Source organism: Acinonyx jubatus, chromosome B4 (genome assembly GCF_027475565.1).
Source record: "Acinonyx jubatus isolate Ajub_Pintada_27869175 chromosome B4, VMU_Ajub_asm_v1.0, whole genome shotgun sequence".
Lineage (NCBI taxonomy): Eukaryota > Metazoa > Chordata > Mammalia > Carnivora > Felidae > Acinonyx > Acinonyx jubatus.
Window position 1 is genome coordinate 19,690,936 of NC_069387.1, and position 26,625 is coordinate 19,717,560.

At 37.8% G+C, this 26,625-nt stretch overlaps 1 protein-coding gene and 1 long non-coding RNA gene across 19 annotated transcripts in view; both read left to right on the plus strand.

Moving 5' to 3' along the window:
- MLLT10 (MLLT10 histone lysine methyltransferase DOT1L cofactor) overlaps nucleotides 1–26,625 on the plus strand; it is a 233,864-nt gene that overhangs the window by 34,277 nt on the left and 172,962 nt on the right. For 17 of the 18 annotated variants that reach the window (XM_027073587.2, XM_027073585.2, XM_027073590.2 and 14 more), the window contains one exon: nucleotides 5,863–5,917. In XM_027073587.2, coding sequence (XP_026929388.1) covers nucleotides 5,863–5,917 — 55 coding nt within the window. Of the gene's footprint in view, nucleotides 1–5,862; nucleotides 5,918–7,621; nucleotides 7,669–26,625 lie in introns of all 18 variants that reach the window. The other variant, XM_053225377.1, reaches the window with a different exon arrangement.
- On the plus strand, nucleotides 19,366–24,909 carry LOC128316301 (uncharacterized). The gene is made up of 2 exons (XR_008299948.1): nucleotides 19,366–22,862; nucleotides 23,095–24,909. It is a non-coding gene; the product is annotated as an uncharacterized LOC128316301 (long non-coding RNA).

The following is a 26,625-nucleotide window of genomic DNA, read 5'->3' on the forward strand; positions in this document are numbered from 1 at the left end:
TTTTCTTTTTTAATGTTTATTTATTTCTGAGACAGAGAACATGAACCGGGGGGGAGGGGGGGGGTGGGGAGACAGAGAAAGGGGCAGACACAGAATCCAAACCAAGCTCCAGGCTCCAAGCTGTCAGCACAGAGCCCGACGCCGGGCTCTAACCCGTGAACCGTGAGATCATGACCTGAGCTGAAGTTGGACGCTCAACTGACTGAGCCAACCCAGGCACCCCATCTCATTTACTTAACTGTGCTTTTGATGAGCAGAAATATTTGTCTGATGAAGTCTGTCAGTTTTTTGTCTTTATTGTCTACTATGAGCTAAGACACTTTTGCCTAACCCTGAAATCATGAAGGTCATTTGCTTTGTTTCATCTAAAACTTTGTTTTTGTTAATTTATACTTAGGTCTGTAATGTATCTCAAGTTAAGTTTTGTAGGTTATGTTGTTTGCATCTGGATAACCAGTTTCTGCCCCATTTGTTGAAAAGAGTCTCCTTTCCTTACTGAACTGCTTTGGTGAAACAGCACTTGGCTGCGTAAGTGGGCTATTGCAGGAGTCTTCATTCAGCTCCATTGATTTATTTGTCTGTCTTTATATCATTGTAATACTAGTTTGATTATTTGTACTTTATAGTAAGTCTTGAAGTTAGATTTGCAAGTCCTTCAACCTTTTCCATCCTTATCAAGATTGCTTTGCATATTTTAAGTCTTAAGCACTTTATATAAATTACAATATTAGCTTTTCTGTTTCTTCAAAAAGGTTGATAGGATTATGATTATCATTGCTTTCAATCTGTAGGTCAGTTTGAGGAGAATTGACATGTTAACATGTTGAGTCTTCCTATTAAAAAAATATTTTTAATGTTTATTTTTGAGAGAGAGAGAGAGACAGAGTGTGAGTGGGAGAGTGGGGGGGGGGGGGGGAGGGGGGAGGGCAGAATCTGAAGCAGGCTCCAGGCTCTTAAGGTGTCAGCACAGAACCTGACACAGGGTTCGAACTCATGAACTGGGAGATCATGACCTGGGCTGAAGTTGGACACTTATCCCACTGAGTCCCCTGGGTGCCACAAGTCTTCCTCTTAATTACAAGGTATATCTCCATTTATTTAGATCATCTTTGTTTGTTTTTTTTTCTTCCCTATATTTTGTAGTTTTCAGTCTTTGGTCTTGCATGTCTTTTGTTTTACTTTTATTTATTAAAAAACATTTTTTTAAAGTTTATTTATTTATGTTTGAGAGGGAGAGAGACAGAGCCTGAACAGAAGGGCAGAGAGAGGGAGACCGAGAACTGAAGCAGGCTCCAGGCTCTGAGCTGTCAACTTAGAGCCAGAAGAGGGGCTCAAACTCACCGCAAGATCATGACCTTAGCCGAAGTCAGTCGCTCAACCGACTGAGCCTCCCGGGCACCCCTGCATATAGATTAAAATTTTAATATATCAGTTTTGTAAAGCTATTCCTTCTAGCATTTATTTCTTTAGCAATTTCAATATCTTTCCTTAGCTTTTTATCGTGTATTTATATAGTGTACCACTTACAGTTAATACTGTATCACTTCTTGAATGGGTAGAAATCTTGCAACCATAGAGATTGTTTGATGTACCGTTTGTCTGCTGTCAGTTATGCTCTTGTTATATGTGTTAGATCTATACGTTATAACCTCCAGAAAACAGTATTATAATTTTTGCTTTCAATAATCATTTGTAGTTTTGAGAATTTAAGAACTAAAATTTTTTATATTCTTCAGATATTTACCATTTGTGGTCCTCTTCTTCACTTCCTAAAGATTTATATTTTCATCTAGTACCATTTCCTTTTATTATGAAGAACTTCTTCTATTAGCCTTTGTTGTAGTCCATGTCTCCTGGTGATGAATTCTGTTTACTGCCTTTTATGTGAAAATATCTGTTTCACCTTTGTTTTTGAAGGATATATTAGTTGCATATAGAATTCTGGGTGGAACTACAGTTCTTTTTCTTGAAGCACTTTAAAGATTTTATTTTACTGTCTTTTGGCTTCCATACTTTATGATGAGAAATCAGCCATTTCTCTAATCACCGTTCCCCTGTATCTGATGTGTCATTTTCTCTTGGCTCCTTGAAGAGATTGTCCTGCGTTTGCTTTTCAGCAACCAGTTTGGCTATTTGGGATTCCCTGTGCTTTTTGAATCCGTAAAGTTGTCTTTCTTCAAATCAAAATTTTCATCCACTAGTTTTCAGAACTCTTTTTGGTATTCTCATATTCTGTATTCTTACTCCCTACCCCTTTTCTTCCTCCTTTTCCAGACCATCAGTTATACATGTTCGATTTCTTGATACCATTCAGTCGGTCCCTGAAGCCTTGTTCATTTTTTCCCCACTATTTTCTCTCAGAGTAAAGATTTGAGTTAGTGTAGCTTCAAGCTCACTGACTCTGTTTGTCATCTTGATTCTGTTAAATCTGTCCAGTAAATTTTTCACTTCACAAATTTTAGCTTTGGGTTTTAGAATTTTTATTGAATTCTTTTTTATAGTTTCTTGTTGGGATTTCTTGTTTCACTTCATAGAAGTACATTTTATTTGCCTCCTAGGACTCTATTATAATCGCTATTTAAAGTCTTAATTCCAGTGTCTAGGTCATCTTAAGGTTGGTTGGCCTTTATTGATTGTCGTTTATCGTAAGCATGATTAACATTTTTCTGGTTCTTAATAGAGTAGGTAATTTGGATTGTTTTCTAGACGTTGTGAACGTTGTATGTGGGAAGCCTTGATTCTGTTATATTCCTTTGAGGAAATTGTTACTGCTTTTATCAGGCAATTGATTTGGTTGGATTCAAACTGCTTATTGTATATTTTGAGCAGTTGCTTAAATCTTCTTTTATTTCATTTTTCCTTAATTGGGTTCAAGCTTGTTCTGTGCATGTATGGTCCAAGGTTAGTGAGACAGATCCTGTATGTACAAATTTGCCTTCAGGCTAAAAGTAAGTCCTAAAAAATGGGAGACTTCTTGCTGGTTCCTTCCAAGTTTTGACTTCTAGTGGGAAACCAGAATCTGGCTGTTTATCTGTATAGGAGTTTCTCTCTTATAACCTTACTTAGCTGTTTTGGAAGTACAAATGAATTTTATTACAGATTTAAAAATATTTGGTGTGTTTCAGTTCATTGCAGTTATTATCTTTTATTGGTCTTAAATGATTTCATCTTTGGCTGGCAGGAACCTCTTTAGGTTGGCTGATAAATCCTTTGGACATGACTACAGTAGTCTTTTATTGCTTCCTGGCTAGTTGATAGAACAAGTTACCTGGACTTACTTGACCTAGACCAAGAATTCTCTACATCTCTTAGGGGTCCTGGTTCCTTTGGGAAATGTTGTTTGGACACCACAACCTTGGCACTAGGTTGCTCATTTCTGTTGTAACCTTGAGCCTTTGTAAAACACAAGAGAATATAGATTATTTTGTTTTATTTTTTTAAAGTTAAAAAAAAATGTTTATTTTTGAGAGAGAGAGCATGAGCAGGGGGAGGGGCAGAGAGAAAGGGAGACACAATTCAAAGCAGGCTTCAGGCTCTGAAGGTGTCAGCACAGAGCCTGACACGGGGCTTGGATTCATGAGCCATGAGATCATGACCTGAACTGAAGTCGGACACTTAACCGACTGAGCCACGTCAGGTGCCCCAAGATAGGTTATTTTAGATTTATTTTTTATCTTTTGCTTAAAAAAAAAAAAAAAAAAAAAAGAAATAGTGATGGTGTAAATGTTTTATCCTACAGATGCGTCTGTGTGCCACAGTTATATCTTCTATATAATATGAGGAAGATCAAACTTAAAACCTTCTCTTTTATCATTTTATTTATTTTTATATATTTATATTATTTTCATTTATTACCTTGTTTTTGCAATATGATGGTAATCACAGTGTGGGCAAGCCAGTATGAGTGCAATACATTGTTACATAACCACAGCTTCCTGAAGGTCAGTATTTTTGTTGGCTGTACTTGATTTAGTGAGTTGATATAGTGGGTTTTATCTTTTGGCAGAAGAATCTAATATAAAGTAGTAAAAGTATTTGGAAATTGACATTTACATTCTGAAGATGGAAAATAGTTGCATCATTTTTTGCTATACTATATGATGTAGAAAAGAAAGAGCCACCTTGTGTAACTTGGCATTTGTTGGGGCCATTTCAATTAAAGGTGTTTTTCTTTTTCCTTCGTTTTCTTTCTTGTTTTTTTTTTTTTTTCCTCTAAAATGTGACGTCTTTAATGTGTGCTTGTTTGTTTGTTTTTGGTTTCCTTATAATGTCTGTTACCTTTCATAGGATTTACTTGTACTATTTTTAATTTTTAATTTTTAGTTTTTTCCCCTGCCTTGGCCTCCTACTTATACCTTTTTAACACTACTTCTCACTAAAATAAGAATGGATCTGTGGAATTGTAATAGTAACATGTATGACTGCATCCTGCCCTATAAAACCTTCCACTTTGGATTGGTTGACTATAGGATCTGGAGTCCCTGTGGTCCAAGGTCCCTCATACCAGATCCTTTCTTCCTGGGTTTAGGGTACAGTCTTTTAACTATAACTTAACCTTCTTTTCTTTTCCTGAAAGTTTTTTCTTTAAAGTCTCCTATATTATTATCTTTAGTAGGAAGATATAACATGTAATGTATTGCTACAAAAATTCCAATTATAAAAGAAATGAAGTATTTTAGAATAAAGAAATAAATTCACTCATAATCTTACCATCCTCACCATAATCCTGTTAATATGTTTTGTATATTTTAGAGTTCATTTCTATGTATAAATATTTGTTAATGTACTATTACATTAGTTCTCTCAGTGTTATACAGTTAGACTTTTCATACAATTTTTATAGTTATAATAAAAAGCCATATAAAGTATTTTTATATAGATACATTTTCATGTCTTGAAATTAAAGTATATAAATGATATAAAAATGACACATAGTACTTAGTGCCTATTTCTATCATATTTTTCCTTTGGCTCTCTAGAAATGAAGTAATTGAATTAGTATTTTTCTGGAATCATGTTGCTATAAATTGCTTTCCAAAAGAATTGGATTATAGTGCTATCAACAGTATATGAAACAGTATTTGCTGCCCCCCCCCAATTTTTTTTAATGTTTATTTATTTTTGAGAGAGAGAGAGAGTGAGTGTGTGTGAGCAGGTGAGGGATAGAGAGGGGGAGACACAGAACCCATAGCAGTCTCCAGGTCCAAACTGTTAGCACAGAGCCCGATGCGGGGCTCGAACCCACAAACTGTGAGATCACGACCTGAGCAAAGTCGGGCGTTTAACCAACTGAGCCACCCAGCTGCCCCTCATTTAAATCAAAATTCAAAGTTTTTGACTTTGGCTCTTTATTTTAGGAGAAACCAAACCTAACTGACTATGATAATACTAGATAATCCTAGACAGAAAGCAAAGGGATAGAGGCAAATGTTAAAAACTGTGCTTCAGCCCCCTCTTTGTATTTATTCATGTTACAAAAAATCATGGCAGGAATGTAATAGTTGAGTAATACTTTTGTAAAGTTGTTATCTGATGGTGTTCCTGGTTGGCTCAGTCAGAACATGTGACTCTTTGATCTGTGGGTTGTGAGTTCACACCCCACATTGGGTGTAGCAATTACTTAAAACATGTGTGTATATGTGTACATATTTATATATGCACATATGTATAGATGTGTATAAAATTATCTGGTGTTCTGAGGATGATCCCATGTCGAGGAGAATTACTTTGTGAGGAATATTCTGAAAAACTCTTAGTGGTAAGTAGTGCACATACTCCCACATTTTTAATAGTTTTGGAGTTATAGAGAATTTGTTATAGCTTGGTAATCTGAAAAATCTTTTTTTCTTTTTTTTTACATAGAGATGTGAACTGTGTCCTCATAAGGATGGAGCTTTAAAAAGAACAGATAATGGGGGTAAGTACAGAGACTTTTTAAAAATTTTTTATTGAAAAGTGGAGTGGGGGGTATTTAAAAATATCTGGCAGTTCATATTATAATATCAAATAAATGTTTACCACTCAAATAATTGTAATAGTAGTGTATGTAATTTATGGATTTCTTCCCCGTACTTCGTGGGCAAACTTTTAAGCACTTTTCTTGTGCAGAATGGTCTACATACTTCTAATTAAAATCTTGATTTAAAAAAAAATGGGTACAGTTTCTTATATTAGAAATTATTTTTGGAAACATAAACCACTTTTTTTGTTAGAGCTAAACTCTAGTGTTTTACAGTCTTTTTTTCCCCTCTCTTTTGTGTATTACTAGACAGATGATATTTCCAGTGAATTCTTAATTTTAACACCCTGAGGAATTTTGTTGCTTGAATATAAAGAAATACTGACTTCTGTCTTTAAATTTTGGTGTGCTTTCCTGAGAACCCTTGTGTATTTCTCATTTATATCTCCATTTTTCATTACTTTCCTCTGAGAAATCCGTGTTTCTTTATAACTCAGTACCATTCTTAAACATGTAAACATGAATGTCTTAAACTGTGCATACTATGAAAACTAACTGATAAAGAAACTTTTAAAAGCACAGGTTATAACTACTGTTAGTACACTTCCATTTTGGGTAGCCAATTCTAAAGCATTTTGGGATAGAGTAATGATGTTAGTAAATGAAAGGGAAAAATAAAATGTTTTTGCCTGGCTCTACATAAATTTATTTGTATACAAACTTAATGGTTAGACTGTTACACAGTCATATACAAAATTTAAAAAATGTTAGAAACCTTTTCTCCTATCCTTGTTCACCATTTGCCTAGTTTCTCAACAACTTTCCTGCTTTGATATAGTTGCTGTTATTACTTCTCTACATATCCTTCTAGGTTTTTTATTTTTGCATATAGAAATAAATGTGAATTAACAAATATTTTCTTCTCTAATTTTTAAGTATCTTAATTTTTCCAGTGAACAAATTTATCTATTAATAGTTTAAAGCTTTCTTTTTTTGTGTGATCAGTCACCTGTTGATAGACTTTCTGATCTTCTGCTTTCATGACTTGTATACATGTCATTTTGCATATATGCGCTCATGTCTGTAGGATTATTAATTCCCAGGGGTGGAACTGTTGGGTGAAAGGGATTTTGCAGTTAATTTGGTAGATATTCCCAAATTATTCTCCCTAGTGGTTGTGCCAATTTGTTTCCAGCAGCAGTGAATGAAAAACTTGTGTTCTCCATACCCTTTGATAATCCAGTAGGTGAAAATTGGTATCTCAGAGCATTTATTTTACATTTCTCTTATTATGAGTAAAGCTGAGCATCTTAACGTTTTTAAAAGCAATTTGCATTTTTCTCTTTGTGGTCTGTTAATATGATTTTTCTCTTTGGTTGTTGATCATTTTCTTTTTGATTTGTTGGAGCTTTCATAGGAGCCCCTCATTCCTTAGGCTTTTGTGATATGAGTTGAACCAGGTTTTCCCAGTTGTTCAGTCTTATGGGGCTTTTTACCATGCAGAAGTTCTTGATTTTTATTTAGGTTTATTTTTTAATCTTGTCTTTCATGGCTTCTGTATTTTGAACCATTAGTTAGAAAGGCTTTCCATACTCCAGAGTTAGTAAAGGAATTCTTTCACATTTTCCTCTAGTATTTTTATGGTTTCTTTTTTTTTTACAGTTTAATCTTTGATACATTTGGAATGTATCCAGGTAATACAATGTGAGGTATGGATCCAACTTTATTTTTTCCTAGATGCTAAAATGCTTCCATTTGTCCCATCACCATTTATTAAACTGTTCATCTTTTCTTCACTGATTTGAAATGCCATCTTTGTTAGAGTCTAAATTTGATGTGTATTTAAAACATTCTGACTAAATTATGTTCCAAAATTGATTTGTAAATTATTTTGGAACCTGGAATTCATTTTCCTATAGAAATGCTAATTATATTTCTAGAGTAGTTAACAAAACCCCACAGTGTACCTGATGGTACAGTATTGATAATAACTGTTCTTTAATATCTAATACCCTTTTTTTCATGCTGGAAAGTATATTACAAGTTTTTAGTTTAGGTTTTCCTTTTCTGGCATTCAGGATGAGGAGTTTCTCAATGCAGCTTTTAATTTTCTCAATCTCAGCTGCTGTATGTAGTTCTCAGTTGTTAAAGGTAAGTAAATACTTTAGCTTAACATAGGTTAGTATGTGAGAAGTGGGGTTGGGGTATTACAGGCAGAAGGAGAAGCAAATGATAAAGACACAGATATACAGAATTGGAAACAATTGGGAATTAGACTAAGGTTTGAATGGCAGGCCTTCTGAGAGGTGAAACCGATAATACACACAAAGTTGTCATTCCTTCCCCTCCCCTGCTCCTGTCCTTCCCTCTCCCCCCCCATCCTTCCCCACCTTCTTTTCTATCCTAAGGACTTCATCCTGTTGATTGTGGGGAGCCACTGAAGCTGAGGAGTAACAGATTTCTATTTTAGAAGGATCACTCTCTGATGGCATTGTGGTGAATAGATTGGAAGGATATGACACTACACCAGCTATAAAAAAGAATAGTGGAGCTGAATTATAAGTGCATTTAACATACTTGAAATCAACTATATATCCTGGGGAATGGGGAGAGATACAGGCAAATAAATAAATTGTAGAGGTAATTCAGTTTGCCATTTTACCCAGTGAGCATACACTCTAGGCAAACGTTAATGGGACTCCCTGTGAATGACTGTAAGGCTTTCCCAACCATCATTGACAAAGATATGAAATATATTATTGAGGGGTCAGGCAAGAGGTGGTGATGCTACTTCTCATTTATTTTTTTAATTAAGAAAATTTTTAATTCTAGTATAGTTAACATACAGTGTTATATTAGTTTCAAGAGTAAAAGATAGTGATTCAACAATTCTGTATATTACTCCATGCTCATCAAGAGTATTACACATTTTTGTTTTGTTTTGTTTTTGAGAGAGAGCCTGAGTGGGGGAGGGGCAGAGGGAGAGAGAGAGAATCTTAGGCAGGTGCCATGCCCAGGCTTGATCTCATGTGATCATGACCCAAGGCAAACTTAAGAGTCAGGTGCTTAATTGACTGAGCCACCCAGGCAGCCTGATAAGTGTTAACTCTTCTTCCCCTTCACCTATTTCATACCACCCCCCCCCCCCCACCTCCCACCACACCTCCTCTCAGGTAACCATTAGTTTGTTCTCTATAGTTAAGAGTACTTTTTTTTTTTTTTTTTGGTTTGTCTCTTTTTTTTGGTTTGTTCATTTCTTAAATTCCACATACGAGTAAAATAATACGGTATTTGTCTTTCTCTGACTTTTTTCACTTAGCATTATAACTCTAGATTCATCTGTGTTGTTGCAAATGACAAGCTTTCATTCCTTTTAATAGCTGAATAATAGTCCATTATATGTATATACTATGTCTTTTTTAAAGTTTAAGTTTATTTTCTTTGCAGCAATCTCTGCACTCAGCGTGAGTCTTGAACTCACAACCCTGAGATCAGGAGTTGCATGCTCTTCTGACTGAGCCAGCCAGGCACTCCCACATCTTAGCCATTCATCTATCAGTGGACGTTTGGGCAGCTTCCATAATTTGGCTATTGTAAATAATGCAGCAATAAACATAGAAGTGAATATATCTTTTCAAACCAGAGTTTTTTTTGTATTCTTTGGGTAGATACCTAGGAGTGTGATTGCTGGATCATATGGCAATTTTATTTCTAATTTTTGAGGAACCTCCATACTGTTTCCCATAGTGGCTGCACAATTTTGCATTTCACTAGTTGTGCACGAGGGTTCCTTTTTCCTCACATCCTCACCAACACTTGTTGTTTGTTGTGTTTTTTATTTTAGCCATTATGACAGGTGTGGGGTGATAGTTCATTGTGCTTTTGATTTGCATTTCTCTGATGATGAGTGATGTTGAGCATCTTTTCATGTGTCTGTGGGTCATCTAGATGTCTTCTTTGGAGGAATGTCTATGTCCTCTGCCCATTTTTAATTGGATTATTTATTACTTGAATTGTTGAAGAAATTTCAAAATGAATTGAGGGTCATTGGTAGACACTATGTGACAGAAAGATGAGAAGAACTTACAGAATCTTGATATTTATATATATTCAAAATGATATACAGTGTAATGCATTTTCTGTTGGAATTTTAAGGGATTTTTCAAGGATAGTTTTTTTAAAAATTGTTTTTCATGTTTATTTATTTTTGAGAGACAGAGTGCAAGTGGTGGAGGGGCAGAGAGAGAGGGAGACGCAGAATCTGAAGCAGGCTCCAGGCTCTGAGTGGTCAGCACAGAGTTTGACACAGGGCTCGAACTCAAAAACCACGAGATCAGGACCTGAGCTGAAGTTGGGCCTTTAACTGACTGAGCCACCCAGGTGCCCCAAGGATAGTTTTGATTATGCTTATTTTTTGCTTTAGAATCTGAACCTTGCAAAGATGAGACTCTGCTTTATTGCAGTCTAAGAGAGAGATTGATGAGGGACTGGTTGAAGATAGTAGTAGGAGGGTAAAAATGAAGGAATGGACAGCAGAGGTATTAAGTGGTAAAAGTTTACAGGTATATTGAAAAATTATATGTCTATTTCATTATGGGAAATTTTGAGCCTACAAAAAAGTAGGGAGAATCCCCAGGGACCAACCTTTAACAGTGATCAAGTCATGGCCAGTCTTGTTTCATTTATACCTTTCCATACCCCATTCTTAGGATTATTTTGAATTTTGTGAGCATCACTGACACGCATGGATATTTAAAAAATACACAATATATTATGACACATAAAAAATTGACAAGAATTTCTTAAAGCCATCAACCGTTCAGTCTTTGTTGAAGTTTCCTGATCTCCTAAATGTTTTTCTTTTTCTGTTTTTATCTTTTTTTAATTTTTTTATTGTTTATGTATTTGTTTTGAGAGAGAGAGAGAATGTGCATGCGTGCCAGCATAGGGGAGGGGCAGAGAGGGAGAGACAGGATCCCAAGTAGGCTCCGTGCTATCAGTGCAGAGCCCAGTGTGGGGCTTGGTCTCATGAACTGTGACATCATGACCTGACCCGAAATCAAGAGTCTGACGCTTAACCCACTGGGCCACTTGGTACCCCTAAATGTTATCTTTTTATGTTTGAATAAGTCAGTATCCAACTAAGGTCCATAAGCTGGATCTATAAGGTGCCTACGTTGCAATTGCTTAAAATATCTCTTAGGTCTCTTTGTAATCCTCCCCCTTGATTTCCTTGTTGGTTTACTTGTGGAAAATGTGGGACATTTGCCCTGCAGGGTTTCTCACAGTAGATGTTGCTGATGGCATCTCAGATGGTGTGTGTGTGAACACGTTGCTTTGTTCCATGTATTTTCTGTACATGAGTAGTTAGGCTTGTTCGTTCAGTTTATTGTGGGGGCAGCTAAAAATACTTCATGGTGTTGTATACTTCTTCATGAAGCATATGATACTTCCTTTTTTCTTTTTTGTGGTATCAGCAGCTGTTGACCAGTATCTAGACCATTATTTTATTGAATAGAGGTTGAATAAATTGTGATATTCTATCATGCATTAGGATTACTTCTTTTATTCCCACCACCCCATCCCGTCTAGCAGGATTACTTCTATAAAGAAAACCTGTTTCTTATCAATTATTTCATTATCCTGAAATATAGTTTGTGAAGGAAGGACAAGATCTTTTATTCTTTTTTCTTAAAATTGAGGTAAAATTCCTATAGAATAAAATTTACCATCCTAAGATATACAGTTCAGTGGTATTTAGTACTTTGACAGTATTGGTCAACTGCTACCCCTGTTAATTTCCAAAACTAACTAACTTACTTACTTTCTTTTTTACTATTTTTCTAATGTTTTATTTATTTTTGAGAGAGAATGATGAGAGAGAGAGAACATGAGCAGGGGAGGGGCAGAGAGAGAGTGGGTCAGAGGGTCCAAAGTGGGCTCTGTGCTGAGAGCAGAGAGCCCAACATGGGGCTTGAAGTCATGAACCATGAGATCATGACCCGAGCCGAAGTCAGATGCTTAACCAACTGAGCCACCCAGGTGCCCCCAAAACATTTTTTTGAAAAGTGGATTTATTTTGAGAGAGTGCATTTGTGCGTGGAGGAGAGGCAGAGAGAGAGAGGGAGAGAGAGAATCCCAGCCGGGCTCCACACCATCAGTGCAGAGCCAGACGGGGCTCAATCCCACAAACTGCAAGATCATGACCTGAGTTGAAATCAAGAGTTGGATGCTCAGCTGACTGAGCCACCCGGGTGCCCCTAATTGCCCTTATTTCCAAAACATTTTTATTACCCTAAAAGAAAATACACTTTCATAAGCAGAAACTGTGCATTCTTCCTTCTTCCCCTGGCCACCATCAGTCTGCTTTTTGTCTCTATGGGTTTACTTATTCTGTATATTTTACTTAAGTATAATAATCACACAGCATATGACCTTTTGAGTCTGGCTTCTTTCTCGGCATAATGTTTTCAAGGTCATCACTGTTGCAGCCTGTATTAGTACTTCAGTCCTGTTTATGGCTGAATATTTGTGTGTGTGTGAGAGAGAGAGAGAGAGAGAGAAGGAGAGCGAGAGTGTGTGTGCACATGCATACGAGAGAGATTACATTATGTTGGATGTTTGCATTGTTTCTACCTTTTGACTGTTTTGAATAGTGCTACTGTGAACATTGTTGTAGAAGAACCTATTTTATGTGTTTTTAGATTTGAGGAGTATATACTAGGAGTGGCATTGATGGGTCGTACGGTGATTCTGTGTTTAACTTTTTGAGGAACCACCAAACTGTTCTTCATAGTGGCTGCACCATTTTTACAGTCCTCCAAGCAAAGTATGAGAGATCCAATTCCTTTTCATTCTCACCACCACTTAACTTTTTTCTGAATTTTTAAATTATAGCCATCCTAGTGAGTTTGAAGTGGTACCTCGTTGTTTTAATTTCTGTTTCCCTAATAAGTGATGTTGAGCATTTTTTTCATGAGCCTTTTGGCCATATGTGAATCTTCTTTGGAGAGAAGTCTGTTCCTTCCCTCCCCTGCCCTCCCCTCCCCTCCCCTCCCCTTCCTTTAATATTTATTTGGGGGAAAGTACAAGTGGGGAAGGGGTAAAGATAGGGGGACACAGGATCTGAAGCAGGCTCTGCACTGACAGGCTGACAGCAATGAGCCCAATATGGGGCTTGAACTCATGAACTTCAAGATCATGACCTAAGCCAAAGTCAGACGTTCAACCGACTGAGCCACCCAGCTGCCCCTCTTTTAGTTTTATTGTTTATTTATTTTTGAGAGAGAGACAGAGTACGAGCAGGGGAAGTGCAGAGAGAGAGAGAGACACAGAATTCGAAGCACGCTTTCATTTCTGAGCTCTCAGCCCAGAGCCTGACATGGAGTTCAGCCCACAAATCGTGAGATCATGACCTGAGCCGAAGTCAGACGCTTAACTGACTGAGCCACCCATGCACCCCTATTTATATTCTTTTCTATTTTGTAATTGGGTTGTCTGTCTTTTTGTTGTTGAGCTGTAAGACTTCTTTATGTATTCTGGATCCCTATCAGATACATGATTTGCAAATCTTTTCTCCCACTCTGTATGTTGTCTTCTCATGTTCTTGATTATGTCCTTTGATTCACAGTAGTCTTTGATTAGTATCAGTTTATTTAATTTTTCTTTGTTGCTCATGCTTTTGGTGTCATATCTAAGAATCCATTGCTATCCAAGGTCAGTAAGATTTATACCTATGTTTCTTTCTCAGACTTCTCTTTTTAGAACTTTTTTAGTTGTTGATCCATTTTGAGTTAAATCCAACTTTTTTTTTTTGCATATGGATATCCAGATGTCCCAGCACCATTCGTTGGAGAGATTCTTCTTTCCCCATTGAGTGGTCTTGGTACCCTTGTTGAAAATCAGTTGGCTGTAGATACATGGATTTATTTCTGGACTCTACTATTCCATTGGTCTTTATGTCTGTTGTAATGCCAATACAAACTTTTGAAAGGCCATAGCTTTGATAATAAGTTTTGTAATTGGGAACTGTGAATGTTTCAATTTTATTTTTATCTTTCAGTATTGCTTTGACTGTTCAGGTTCTAGTCCATGTGATTTTTGAGGATTGCAAAAAAGATCTGTGGAATTTTGATAAGGGGTTGTGCTGAATCTGTAGATTGCTTTGGGTAAAGTTGTTATCTTAATTGTATTAAGTTTTTTATTGTATGAATATGGGGTGTCTTTCCATTTATTTATGTCTTTAATTTCTTTCAGCCTTGCTCTATAGTGTTCAGTGGGGAAGTCTTTCACATCCTTTGTTTAAGTATTTTATTCTTTTAGATACAAAAGGATTTTTTCTTTAATGTTCTGTTTGGATTGTTCATTGTAGAAATAAAACTGATATCTTGTGGTTCTTACACCTTGTAGCTTTACTGAATTTGTTCTAATGTTTTTTGTGTGTTCTTTAAGCTTTTTTCTAGGTAAGATGATGTGAATACTGATAGTTTTACTTTATCTTTTCCAATTGGGATGTTTTTTATGTTTTTTATTTTTCTTGCCTAATTGCTTTAGCTAGCATTTCTAGTACAATGTTGAATAGCAGTGGAACTAGGTAGTGGGTGTCCATGTCTTCTTCCTGATATTAGGGAGAAAAGTATCAGTCTTTCATTGTTGAGTTAGTTGTTACCAGTAGATTTTTCAAAAATTCTCCTTATCATATTGAGGAAGTTCCATTTTTTTTTATTTTGTTGAGTGTTTATCTTGTGAAAAGGTGTCAAATTTTGTCAAATGCTTTTTTTGTATTGAGATGGTGATGTGGTTTTTAAATTTTTTAAAAAATTAATGGTATATATTACATTGACTGTTTTTCTTATGTTGTACACCCTTTGTATTTCTATCATAAATCCCTTTTGATCATGGTGTATAATTCTTTTAATTATTTAATTTTGTCCCCCAAAAGATTTGTCCATCCAGAACCTCAGGATATGACCACATTTGGGAATAAGGGTCTTTACGGATATAATTAAGGTAAAGATCTTGAATGGGGTCATCCTGGCCTAGTATGAACACTAAATCCAATGATAAATGTCCTTGTAAAAGATGATTGGAGAAGACACAGGAGACACAGTACATGGCCATGTGAAGACTAAGGTGGAGATTGGAGTTACCTAGTTGTGAACTGAGAAATGCCAAGGATTGCCAGAGCCACCAGAAGTTAGGATAGAAGCCTGTTGATTTTGGGTTTCTATGTCCCAAACTGTGAAAGAATAAATCTGTTTTCTTAAGCTACCAAATTTGATGTAATATTTTTTATGGCTGCTCTAGGGTACTAATACACTGTATTTTGCTGAGATTTTTTGCATGTATATTCATAAGGGATATTGGTCTGTAATTTTGTTTTCCTATGTTTTGTCGGGCTCTGGGGGCATTTGATAACATGCTGACCTTATAGAATGAATTAATTAGGAAGTGGTTCTTCCTCTTCTATTAATGGGAAGAGTTTGAGATTTGTGTTAATGCTTCTTTATTTTATTCTTTAAAAAAAATGTTTATTTATTTTGAGAAAGAGGGGCAGGGATAGAGGGTGAGAGAGAATACCAAGCAGGCTTCAGGATGTTAGCACAGAAGAGCTGGATGCAGGGCTTGATTTCATGAACCATGAGATCATGTCTTGAGATGAAATCTAGAGTCAGATGCTTAACCAGCTGAGCCACTCAGGTGCCCCCTGTGTTAATGTTGCTTGCTTGCTTGCTTGCTTGTTGCTTTTATTTTATTTTATTTTATTTTAATCTTATTTTATGTATTTATTTACTTACTTATCTATTTATTTAAATGTTTATTTTTGGAAAGGGAGAGGGAGAGAATGTGAGTGGGGGAAGGACAGAGAGGGAGGGAGACAGAATCCGAAGCAGGCTTCAGGCTCTCAGCTGTCAGCACGGAGCTCGATTTGGGACTCGAACTCATGAACCATGAGATCATGACCTGAGCCAAAGTTGGATGCTTAATCCACTCAGCCACCCAGGTGCCCCTAATGCTTCTTTAAATGTTTGGTAGAATTCACTTGTGACTGCATTTGATCCAGGACTTTTCTTTGCTGAGAGATTTTTGTTTACTCATCGATTCAGTCTCTTTATCTGTTCAGATGTTCTCTTTCAGTTTTGTTAGTTTTTGTGTTTCTAGGAATTTGTCCATTTCATGTAGGTTGTCTAATCTGTTGGTGTGTAATTGTTCATAGTATTTTCTTTTTTTTTCTTTCTTTTTTTTTTTTTATGTTTATTTTTGAGACAGAGAGAGACAGAGCATGAACGGGGGAGGAGCAGAGAGAGAGAGGGAGACACAGAATCCGAAGCAGGCTCCAGGCTCTGAGCTGTCAGCACAGAGCCTGACACGGGGCTCGAACTCATGGACCATGAGATCGTGACCTGAGCCGAAGTCGGACGCTTAACTGACTGAGCCACGCAGGCGCCCCCATAGTATTTTCTTACAATTTTAGTTTTGTAAGGTCAATGGTAATGTCCTCACCTTTGTTTCCAATTTTAGTAATTTGAGTATTTTCTTTTTTAGTCTCAAAGTTGGTCAGTTTTGTTGATCTTTTCAAAGATTTTTAGGTTTTGTTGATTCTTGTTGTTTTTCTGTTTTTCTTTTTTTTCAGGTTTATTTTTTTATGAGAGAGAGAGAGACAGCACAAGTGGGGGAGGGGCAGAGAGAGGGAGAAACAGAATCAGAAGGAAGTTCCAGGCTCTAAGCTGTCAGTACAGAGCCTGATGTGGGGCTCAAACTCAAAAACTGTGAGATCATGACCCAAGCCAAAGTTGGATGCTTAACCAACTGAACCACCAGGTGCCCCTTTTATTGGTTTTCTGTTCTCTTTTTTGTCTCCACAGTGATCTTTAATCTTCCTTCCTGTGTTTGGCTTTGGATTTAGTTTGCTCTTTTTCTTCTCCAAGTAGATAGATAGATAGATAGATAGATAGATAGATAGATAGATAGGTATATATAGTTAATTGGTTTGAGATCTCCATTTTTTAAAGCAGCTTAATTGGGATGTAGTTTATATACTATATATTTCATTTGAAGTGTACAATTCATGTTTTTTTTTGCATATTTACAGATATGTGCAACTTCCATAGGCAGTTTTAGAACATTTCCATCATTTTAGAAGGAAAGCCTGTGATTTTAAGCTTTCACCCCCTTATTTGTTCAACCACCCCACCCCTCCTCACCTCACCCCACCTCACCTCACCCGAGCATCTTTCTTCTTTTTCAACATAGGTGTTACAGGTATGAATTTATCTCTTATTGCAGCTTTCTATGTATCACGAGATTTGGTATGTTGTGGTTTTTTTCCCTTTGTTTTGTTTTACTGCTTATTTTCCAGTTGTGATTTCTTCATTGACTCATTGGGTATTTAAGTGTTGCTTAATTTCCACATACTTGTGAATTTTCCAGTTTTCCTTCTGTTTTTAATTTCTTTTTTTTTTAAGAATTTATTTTTATATAACCTCTGTACCCAAAGTGGGGCTGGAATTCACAACCTCCCTGAGATCGAGAGTTGAATGCTCTAATGACTAAGCCAGCCAGACATCCTGCTTTCTGTTTTTAATTTCTGTTTTCATTTCATTGTGGTTGGATAAGATCTGATCTCAGTTGTTTTAAAATTTATTGACACTTGTTTTGTGGCCTAACCTATGATCTATCTTGGAGAGTGTTCCTGTGTATTTGGGGAGAATGTGTATTTGGCTGTTTTTAGTCTAGTAGGCATAGGTGGTCTGTAGTGTTATTTGGTTCTCTATATATCCCTATTGAATTTCAGAGTTCTGTCCATTATTGAAACTTGGGTAGCGAAGTTTCCAACTGAAGAATTGTCTGTCTTTAGCTTTAATTAAATTTGTTTTTGTTTGATGTATTTTGGAGCTGTGATATGTGGTGTATGTATGTTTATAAATGTTATATTCTCTTGGTGTTTTAACCTATTTTTCAATGTATAATGTTTTTCTTTATCCCTTGTGACAGATTTTAATTTTTTTTTTTAAGATTTTATTTTTAAGTAATCTCTATACCCAGGGCGGACCTCGAACTTGCCACCCTCACATCAACAATTTCATGTTCCACCAACTAAGCCAGATAGGTACCCCACAGATTTTAATTCTTATTTCATTTTTTATATATATTTTAAGTCGTTACCATGGTGATTACAATTAATCTCTTAAATTCATACCACTTGGAGAAATAGCCAAGTTAAGGGAAACAAAGGCAAATGCCTTGAGTCAGTCCTTCATGTGCTTTCTCTGCCCGTCATACAGTTAGGCCTGTTAAAAAACACAGGTCTTTGCGAACAAGCTTTGCTGTATCCCTTCTGGAACCAGGGATGAGAGTTCCACGCTAGAGACACGGGATACAGTCTTCCAGACCATTGTCAATCTGAGGAGGGGTGGAACAAGAGCAAGTAAAAGTGACATAAAACTTTAAAAAAAAATTAATTTATTGAAATTCTAATATACAGTGTAGTATTGGTTTCAGAAGTAGAACCCAGTGATCCATCACTTACCTATAATCCCCAGTGCTCATCCCATCAGGGGCCCTCCTTAATGCCCATCAACCATTTAGCCCATCCCCCCCACCCGCCTCCCCTCTAGCAATCCAGTTTGTTCTTTGTATGAAGAATCCTTATGGTTTACCTCCCTCTCAGTTTTTATTTTTGCTTTCCTTCCCCTATGTTTATTTGTTGTATTTCTTATATTCCACATATGAGTGATATCATATGATATTTGTCTTCTCTGACTTATTTCACTTAGCATAATACACTCTAGTTACATCCACGTTGTTGCAAATGATAAGATTTCATTCTTTTTGATCGCTGAATAGTATTCGATTGTATATGTATAGTATATACTCTTTATCCATTCGTTAGTCAGTGGACGTTTGGTCTCTTTGCATAATTTGGCTACTGTCAATAGTGCTGCTCTAAACATTCGGGTGCATGTGCCCCTTTGAATCAGCATTTTGGTATCCTTTGGATAAATACCTACTAGTGCAGTTGCTGGGTTGCAGGGTTAGTTCTATTTTTAATTTTTTGAGGAAACTCCATATTGTTTTGCAGAGTGGCTGCACCAGTTTGCATTCCCACCAACAGTGCAAAAGTGTTCCCCTTTCTCCACATCCTCACCAATACCTGTTGATTTCTGAGTTTTTAATTTTAGCCATTCTAACAGGTGTGAGGTGGTATCTCATTGTGGTTTTGATTAGTATTTCCCTGATGATGAGTGATGTGGAGCATTTTTTCATGTGTCTTTTAGCTATCTGGATGTCTTCTTTGGAAAAGTGTCTATTCATGTCTTCTGCCCATTTCTTCACTGGATTATTTGCTTTTTGGGTGTTGAGTTTGAGAAGTTCTTTCTTTCTTTCTTTTTTTTTTAAAGAGAGAGAGAGGATGCTAGTGAGTGAGAGGCAGAGACAGAGAGATAATCCCATGAGGGGCAGAACTAGACAAGTGGCTCACCCGAAGCCCGGCTCGCGTTTACATGAAGTGGGGCTTGGACTCCCGAACCATGACATCATAACCTGAGCCGAAGTCAGATGCTTAACCAACTGAGCCACCCAGGAACCCGATAAGTTCTTTATAGATTTTGAACACTAACCTGTATCCAGTATGTCACTTGCAAATATCTTCTCCCATTCTAAAAAGTCAGTTGCCTTTTAGTTTTGTTGATTATTTCCTTAGCTGTGCAGAAGCTTTTCATCTTGATGAGGTCCTGATAGTTCATTTTTGCTTTTGTTTCCCGTGCCTTCTGAGACATGTCTAGTAAGAGGTTACTGTGGCCAAGGTGAAAGAGGTTGTTGCCTGCTTTCTCTAGAATTTTGATGGTTTTCTGCCTCATGTTTAGGTCTTTCATCCATCTTGAATTTATTTCTGTGTATGGTGTAACAAAGTGGTCCAGAGTCATTCTTCTACATGTCGCTGTCCAGTTTTCCCAGCACCATTTGCTGAAGAGACGGTCTTTATTCCATTGGATATTCTTTCCTGCTTTGTCAAAGTTTAGTTGACCATACGTTTGTGGGTCCATTTCTGTGTTCTCTATTCTGTTCCATGGATCTTTGTGTCTGTTTTTGTGCCAGTACCATACTGTCTTGATGATCACAGCTTTGTAATATAGCTTGAAGTCTGGGATTGTGATGCTTCCTGGTTTGGTTTTCTTTTTCAACATTACTTTGGCTATTTGGGGTCTTCTGTTGTTCCATACAAATTTTAGGATTGTTTGTTCTAGCTCTTAGAAGAATGCTGGTATTATTTTGGTAGGGTTTGCGTTGAATGTGTAGATTGCTTTGGGTAGTATGGACATTTTAACAATATTTGTTCTCCCTTTTGTGAGCATGGAATGTTTCTCCATTTCTTTGTGTCTTCTTCAATTTCTTAAGCTTTCTGTACTTTTCAGAGTACAGATCTTTTACCTCTTTGGTTAGGTTTATTTCAAGGTTTCTTACGGTTTTTGGTGCAATTGGGATCGATTCTGTGATTTCTCTTTCTGCTCTTTCATTATTGGTGTGCAAAAATGTACCTGATTTCTGTACATGGATTTCATATCCTGAGACTTTGCTGAATTCATGTATCAGTTCTAGCTGTTTTTTGGTGGAATTTTTCCTTGTAGAATATTATGTCCTCTGTGAAGAGTGAAAGTTTGACTTTTTCTTTGCCAATTTGTATGCCTTTTATTTCTTTTGATTGCTGAGGCTAGGACTTCAGTACTATGTTGAACAACAGTCGCGAGAGTTGACATCCCTTTTGTGTTCCTGACTGTCGGGGGACAGCTCTCAGTTTTTCCTCATTGAGGATGATATTAGCTGTGGGCCTTTCATATATATATGGCTTTTATGATGTCGAGGCATGTTCCTTCCATCCCTACTTCTTGAGGGTTTTTATCACGAAAGGATGTTGTGTTTTGTCAAAAGCCTTTTCTGCATCTATTGAAAGGATCATATGGTTCTTTTTCTTTTATTAATGTGGTGCATCATACTGATTGATTTGCGAATATTGAACCAGCCCTGCAGCCCAGGAACCCACTTGATCATGGTGAATAATTCTTTTAATGTCCTTTTGAATTCAGTTTGCTAGTATGTTGTTGAAAATTTTTCCATCCATGTTTATCTGGGATATTGGCCTGTAATTCTCCTTTTTAGTGGGGTGTTTGTCTGGTTTGGGAATCAAGGTAATGCTGGCTTCATAGAATGAGTTTGGAAGCTTTCTTTCCATTTCTGCTTTTTGGAACAGTTTGAGAATAGGTATTCTTTCAGTGTCTGATAGAATTCTCCTGGGAAGCCATCTGGCTCAGGATTCTTCTATGTTGGGAGATTTTTGATAACTCATTCAATTTCTTTGCTGGTTGTGGGCCTGTTCAAATTTTCTGTTTTTTCTTGTTTGAGTTTTGGTAGTGTCTAAGTGCCTAGGAATTTATTTCTTTCAGATTGTCTAGTTGGTTGGCATATAATTTTTCATAGTGTTCTCTTATAATTGCATTTCTGTGGTGTTGGTTGTGTTCTCTCCTCCATCATTGGTGATTTTATCTATTTGGGTCCTCCTTTCATTTTGATAAGTCTGGAATGTCGTGTTTTCATTGTAATTTGCTCTCATGTATTTTTAAATTTCTTCAGTTTCCTGGTTGACCTATTCATTCTTTATTAGGATGTTCTTTAACCTCCATGTATTTGAGGGCTTTCTAAATTTTTTCTTCTGGTTGATTTAAAGATTCATAGTGTTGTGATCTGAATATATTCATGGTATGATCTCAGTCTTTTTGTACCTGTTGAGGGCTGATTTGTGATCCAGTATGTGATCTGTTCTGGAGAATGTTCCATGTGCATTGGAGAAGAATGTGCATTCTGCTGCTCTATGATGAAATGTTCTGAGTATATCTGTTAAGACCATCTGGCCCAGTGTGTCATTGAAAGACATTGCTTCTTTGTTGATTTTCTGCTTAGATGATTTTTTCATTGCTGTAGGTGGGGTATTAAAGTCTCCTACTATTGTGGTATTATTATCTATGAGTTTCTTTATGTTGGTGATTAACTGATTTATATGCTTTCATGTTGGGGGCATAAATATTTACAATGATTAGGTGTTCTTGATGGATATACCCACTAATTATGTTATAATGATCTTTTTTGTCTCTTATTACAGTCTTTGTTTAAAAAAATTTTTTTAATGTTTATTCATTTTTTTTTTTTGAGTGAAACAGAGTGCGAGTGGGAGAGGGGCAGGGAGAGGGAGAGGGAGAGACAGAATCCCAAGCATGCTCCAGGCTCTGAGCTGTCAGCACAGAGCCCGACATGACGCGGGGCTCTAGCCCATGAACCCATGAACCACGAGATCATGACCTGGGCTGAAGTCAGACGCTTAACTGACTGAGCCAGCTGCTCCTACAGTCTTTGTTTTAAAATCTAGTTTGTGTGGGAGCACCCAGATGGCTCAGTTGGTTTAAGTGTCTGACTTTGGCTCAGGTCATGATCTCACAGTTTCTGAGCCTGCCTCAGATTCTGTTTCCTCTTCTCTCTCTGCCCCTCCCCCACTTGTGCTCTTGTGCACGCTCTCTCTCAAAAATGAATAAATAAACATTTAAAAAATAAAATAAAATCTAGTTTGTTTGATGTAAGTATGGTTATTCCCACTTTATTTTGATCTCCATTAGTGTGATAGGTGGTTCTCTATCCCCTCACTTTCAATCTGTTGGTGTCCTTAGGTCTAAAATGAGTCTGTTGTAGACAGCATATAGATGGATCTTATTTTTTTATCTATTCTGATAGCCTGTGTCTTTTAATTGGAGCATTTAGTCTATTTACATTCAGAGTGATTGTTGAATGATATGAATTTAGTGCCATTGTGTTATACGTAGGTTTAGTGTTTCTGGTGATGTTCTCTGTGGTCTTTGATGTTTGGTCTTTTTTTTTTTTTTAATTTTTTTTTCAACATTTTTAATTTATTTTTGGGACAGAGAGAGACAGAGCATGAACGGGGGAGGGGCAGAGAGAGAGGGAGACACAGAATCGGAAACAGGCTCCAGGCTCCGAGCCATCAGCCCAGAGCCTGACGCGGGGCTCGAACTCACGGACCGCGAGATCGTGACCTGGCTGAAGTCGGACGCTTAACCGACTGCGCCACCCAGGCTCCCCAATCTTTTTTTTTTTTTTTTTTAAACATCTTCCACCCAGACTCCCCCTTAAAATTTCCTGCAGGACTAGTTTAGTGGTCACAAACCCCTTTAGTTTTTGTTTGTCTGGGAAGGTCTTTATCTCTCCTTCTATTCTGAATGACAGCCTTGCTGGATTAAGGATTCTTGGCTGCACATTTTTTGTATTCAGCATATTGAATATTTCCCATCACTCCCTCCTGGTTTGCCAAGTTTCTTTGGACAGGTCTGCTATTAACCTTATGTGTCTATCGTTGTAGATTAAGGACGTTTTGTCCCTAGCAGCTTTCAGAATTCTCTGTTTATCTTTGTATATTGTAAGTTTCACTATGAGAACTCATGATGTTGTCCTGTTTTTGATGGTTTTGAAGGAAGTTCCCTGTGCCTCTTGTCCTTAGGTGCCTGTTTCCTTCCCCAGATTAGGGAAGTTCTTAGCTAGAATTTGTTCAAATAAACTTTCTGTCCCTTTTTCTCACTCTTCCTGGGACTCCTATGATATGAATATTATTTCATTTCATGGAATCACTTCGTTTTCTAAAGTCTCTCTTCATGATCTAGCTACTTCCTTTCCCTTTTTTTAAAAAAAATTTTTCTTTAACGTTTATTTATTTTTGAGACAGAGAGAGACAAAGCATGAACGGGGGAGGGTCAGAGAGAGGGAGACACAGAATCTGAAACAGGCTCCAGGCTCTGAGCTGTCAGCACAGAACCTGATGCGGGGCTCGAACTCACGGACCGCGAGATCATGACCTGAGCCAAAGTCAGCCACTTAACCGACTGAGCCACCCAGGTGCCCCATTTCCCTCTTTTATAAATCTTCATTATTTTCCATAATTTTATCTTCTATTTCACCTATTCTCTCCTCTGTTTCATTGGTCCTCGCTGTCCCTGTATCCTGTTTGTTTTGCATCTCAGTTATAGCATTTTTAAATTCATCCTAACTAGTTCTTTGATCTTTGATCTCTGCAGCAAAAGTTTCTCTGGTGTCTTCTATGTTTTTTGTTTTTTTTTTTTAATTCTCTCGTTAGTTAACACAGAGTGATACAGCGTAGTCTTGGCTTCACGAGTATAACCCAGTGATTCATCACTTACCTATAACCCCCAGTGCTCATCCCAACAAGTGCCCTCCTTAATGCCCGTCACCCATTTAACCTACCCCCCCCCCACCTCCCCTATGCGTTTTTTCAAGCCTAGCTAGTAGGGTTATGACTTTGGTTCAAAATCTTGTTCATATATATATTTTTAATATCTGTTTTGAGCAAGTCCCTGGCTGTGATTTATTTTTGATTTTTCTTTTGTGGAGAATTCCTGCGTCTTGTCCTTTTGGCTAAATTTCCATCTTTTGTGTGTATTTAAATCTTATGTTTCCTGCACCTGAGAGTACAACTATATTAAAAAGGGGTCATACACTGACGAGGGCCTGGCACTCCACAGAGTGCTTCTGGTGTATGCTGTGTGCACTGTGCTGTTGTGATTTGGCTGCTCTTTCCCACTGGTCAGTCTTCTGGAGAGCTCCTCCTTGCTTGCAGTGGTGAAGTGTTTGGACCTTTAACCAGGTGTGCTTTGATTTTTTTTGTTGTTGTTGTTGAAGTAAGTCTGGAAAAAAAATAACGGGGAACAGGGAGCTGGATCCTATAAAATGAGAAAAGGAACAACAATAACAAAAAACAGAGAATCAAAAGTATACATCAGATTCTAAGAAAAAAGAAAGGAAAAAAAGCAGAAAAAAAGAGAAAAGGAAGAAGAATTTAAAAAGCTTCGATAAAAATAAAATGACAAAAAAAAAAAAAAATCAAACTATGAGCCTTATTCCAGAAGCACAATATGAAGGAGGTAAAAAAACCAAAAAAAAAAAAGTGTTCTCTGTTGGTGCCTGGATGCTATGCTGGTGGTTGTGCTTGTCGGGAGGAGAGGCTGGCTGTCTTGGCTTAGTGTTACTCTTGCCCCAGTAAGTGAGCAGTTGCCAGGCAGGGTTGGGCAGGGTTTGGGGTAAGCAGGCCTTGCCACCAGTGGCGGCCACTGTATTGCTCTCTGAAATCCCACCCTGTTGGTGTTGGGGGGCAGTGATGGCACCACCCCAGTTTCTTGTCCTGTGACCAGGTATCTCAACCCCTGCTGTTCAGGCAGCCCTCACAGATTAGTGAGGGAAGCCAGCTTGTCCTGCACCCAAACTCTCTTGCTGTTTTTTTCTCTGGCATGCAGCTGGGATTCAAAATCCGAAGTCGTCTTTTTTCTTCAATGTCTTTCTTACTTACTTATTTTGAAAGAGAGCGCACAAGCAGGCTCTGTGCTGATAGCCTGACGTGGGGCTCTTAACTCATGAACTATGAGATCATGAACTGAGCCGAGATCAAGTGTTGGATGCTAAACGCCTGGCACCCAGGTGCCCCAAAACCCGGAGTCTTAAAGGACCCGGAACTCAAGGTGCGGCTGGGATTCCAAACCCAGGGTCTTAAAGGACCCAGCACAGTGGGGATCTCCCCTCTGGAGTAGAGCCTTGCCACCCTGCTGATGAAAGGCCTTTGGTGGGTACATGCTAGGAATTTTGTCCTTGGCGAGGCAATAAACCCTCTTCCCAGAGTACTCCAGGAATGGGATTGTTCTCTCCCAGTGTACCTGTGAGATCACTACACCACACTATGCCCTCCGGGGCCAGCTCCCACTTCCCCAGGAGCATGGGCTGTGGTTTCGCTCCAGAGAAAGTCACACAGTTCCAAAACCTCACCATTTCAGGGGCATCTGGGTGGCTCAGTCGGTTGGGTGTCCGACTTCAGCTCAGGTCATGATCTCACAGCTTGTGGGTTTGAGTCCCGTTTTGGGCTCTGTGCTGACAGCTCAGAGCCTGGAGCCTGCTTCAGACTCTGTGTCTCCCTCTCTCTCTGCCCCTCTCCCACTTATTTGTTCTCTCTCTCAAAAATAAACAGTAAATAGAAAAAAATTTAAAACGTCAGTGTTTTGGCTCCAAAGGCTGTTTCCAAAAAGAGCTGGCATCCTCAGTGCTTCTTGCTACCTAGTCTGTGTCTCTTGTTGCTAACTCGATGCCACACCTTCACAACCCCTATCTCTTTGTCTGCCTTGTGTCTCTCCACAGAAAGGGTTCCATCTCCTCCATGGGCCCGCCGCTTTATCTCCCTCAGCTCACCTACATGCACCTTGATCCTGCCAAGCTGTCTCCCTCCGATTGGAGATACTTCTGCTGCTCCGCAGATCTATCTCCTGGCTGTTCCAAGTAATCTGATTTCAATACAGCTGTGTTTGAGGGATGAGGAAAATCGAGGTCCTCCTCCTACTTCCTCAGTCTTAACTCCTGGAGCCCAAAACTGACTGTTTTTAAGCTCTTGATTTTGGGGTGGTGAGTTTGAGCCTCACATTGACTATTTAATTGGTTGCTGTACACTTTTTTGTTTAAGAATTTTTTTTTTTAATTACAAAATTTTAATTCTAGTATAGTTAACATACAGTGTTGTATTAGCTTCAGGTGGACATTATAATGATTTGAGAATTCTG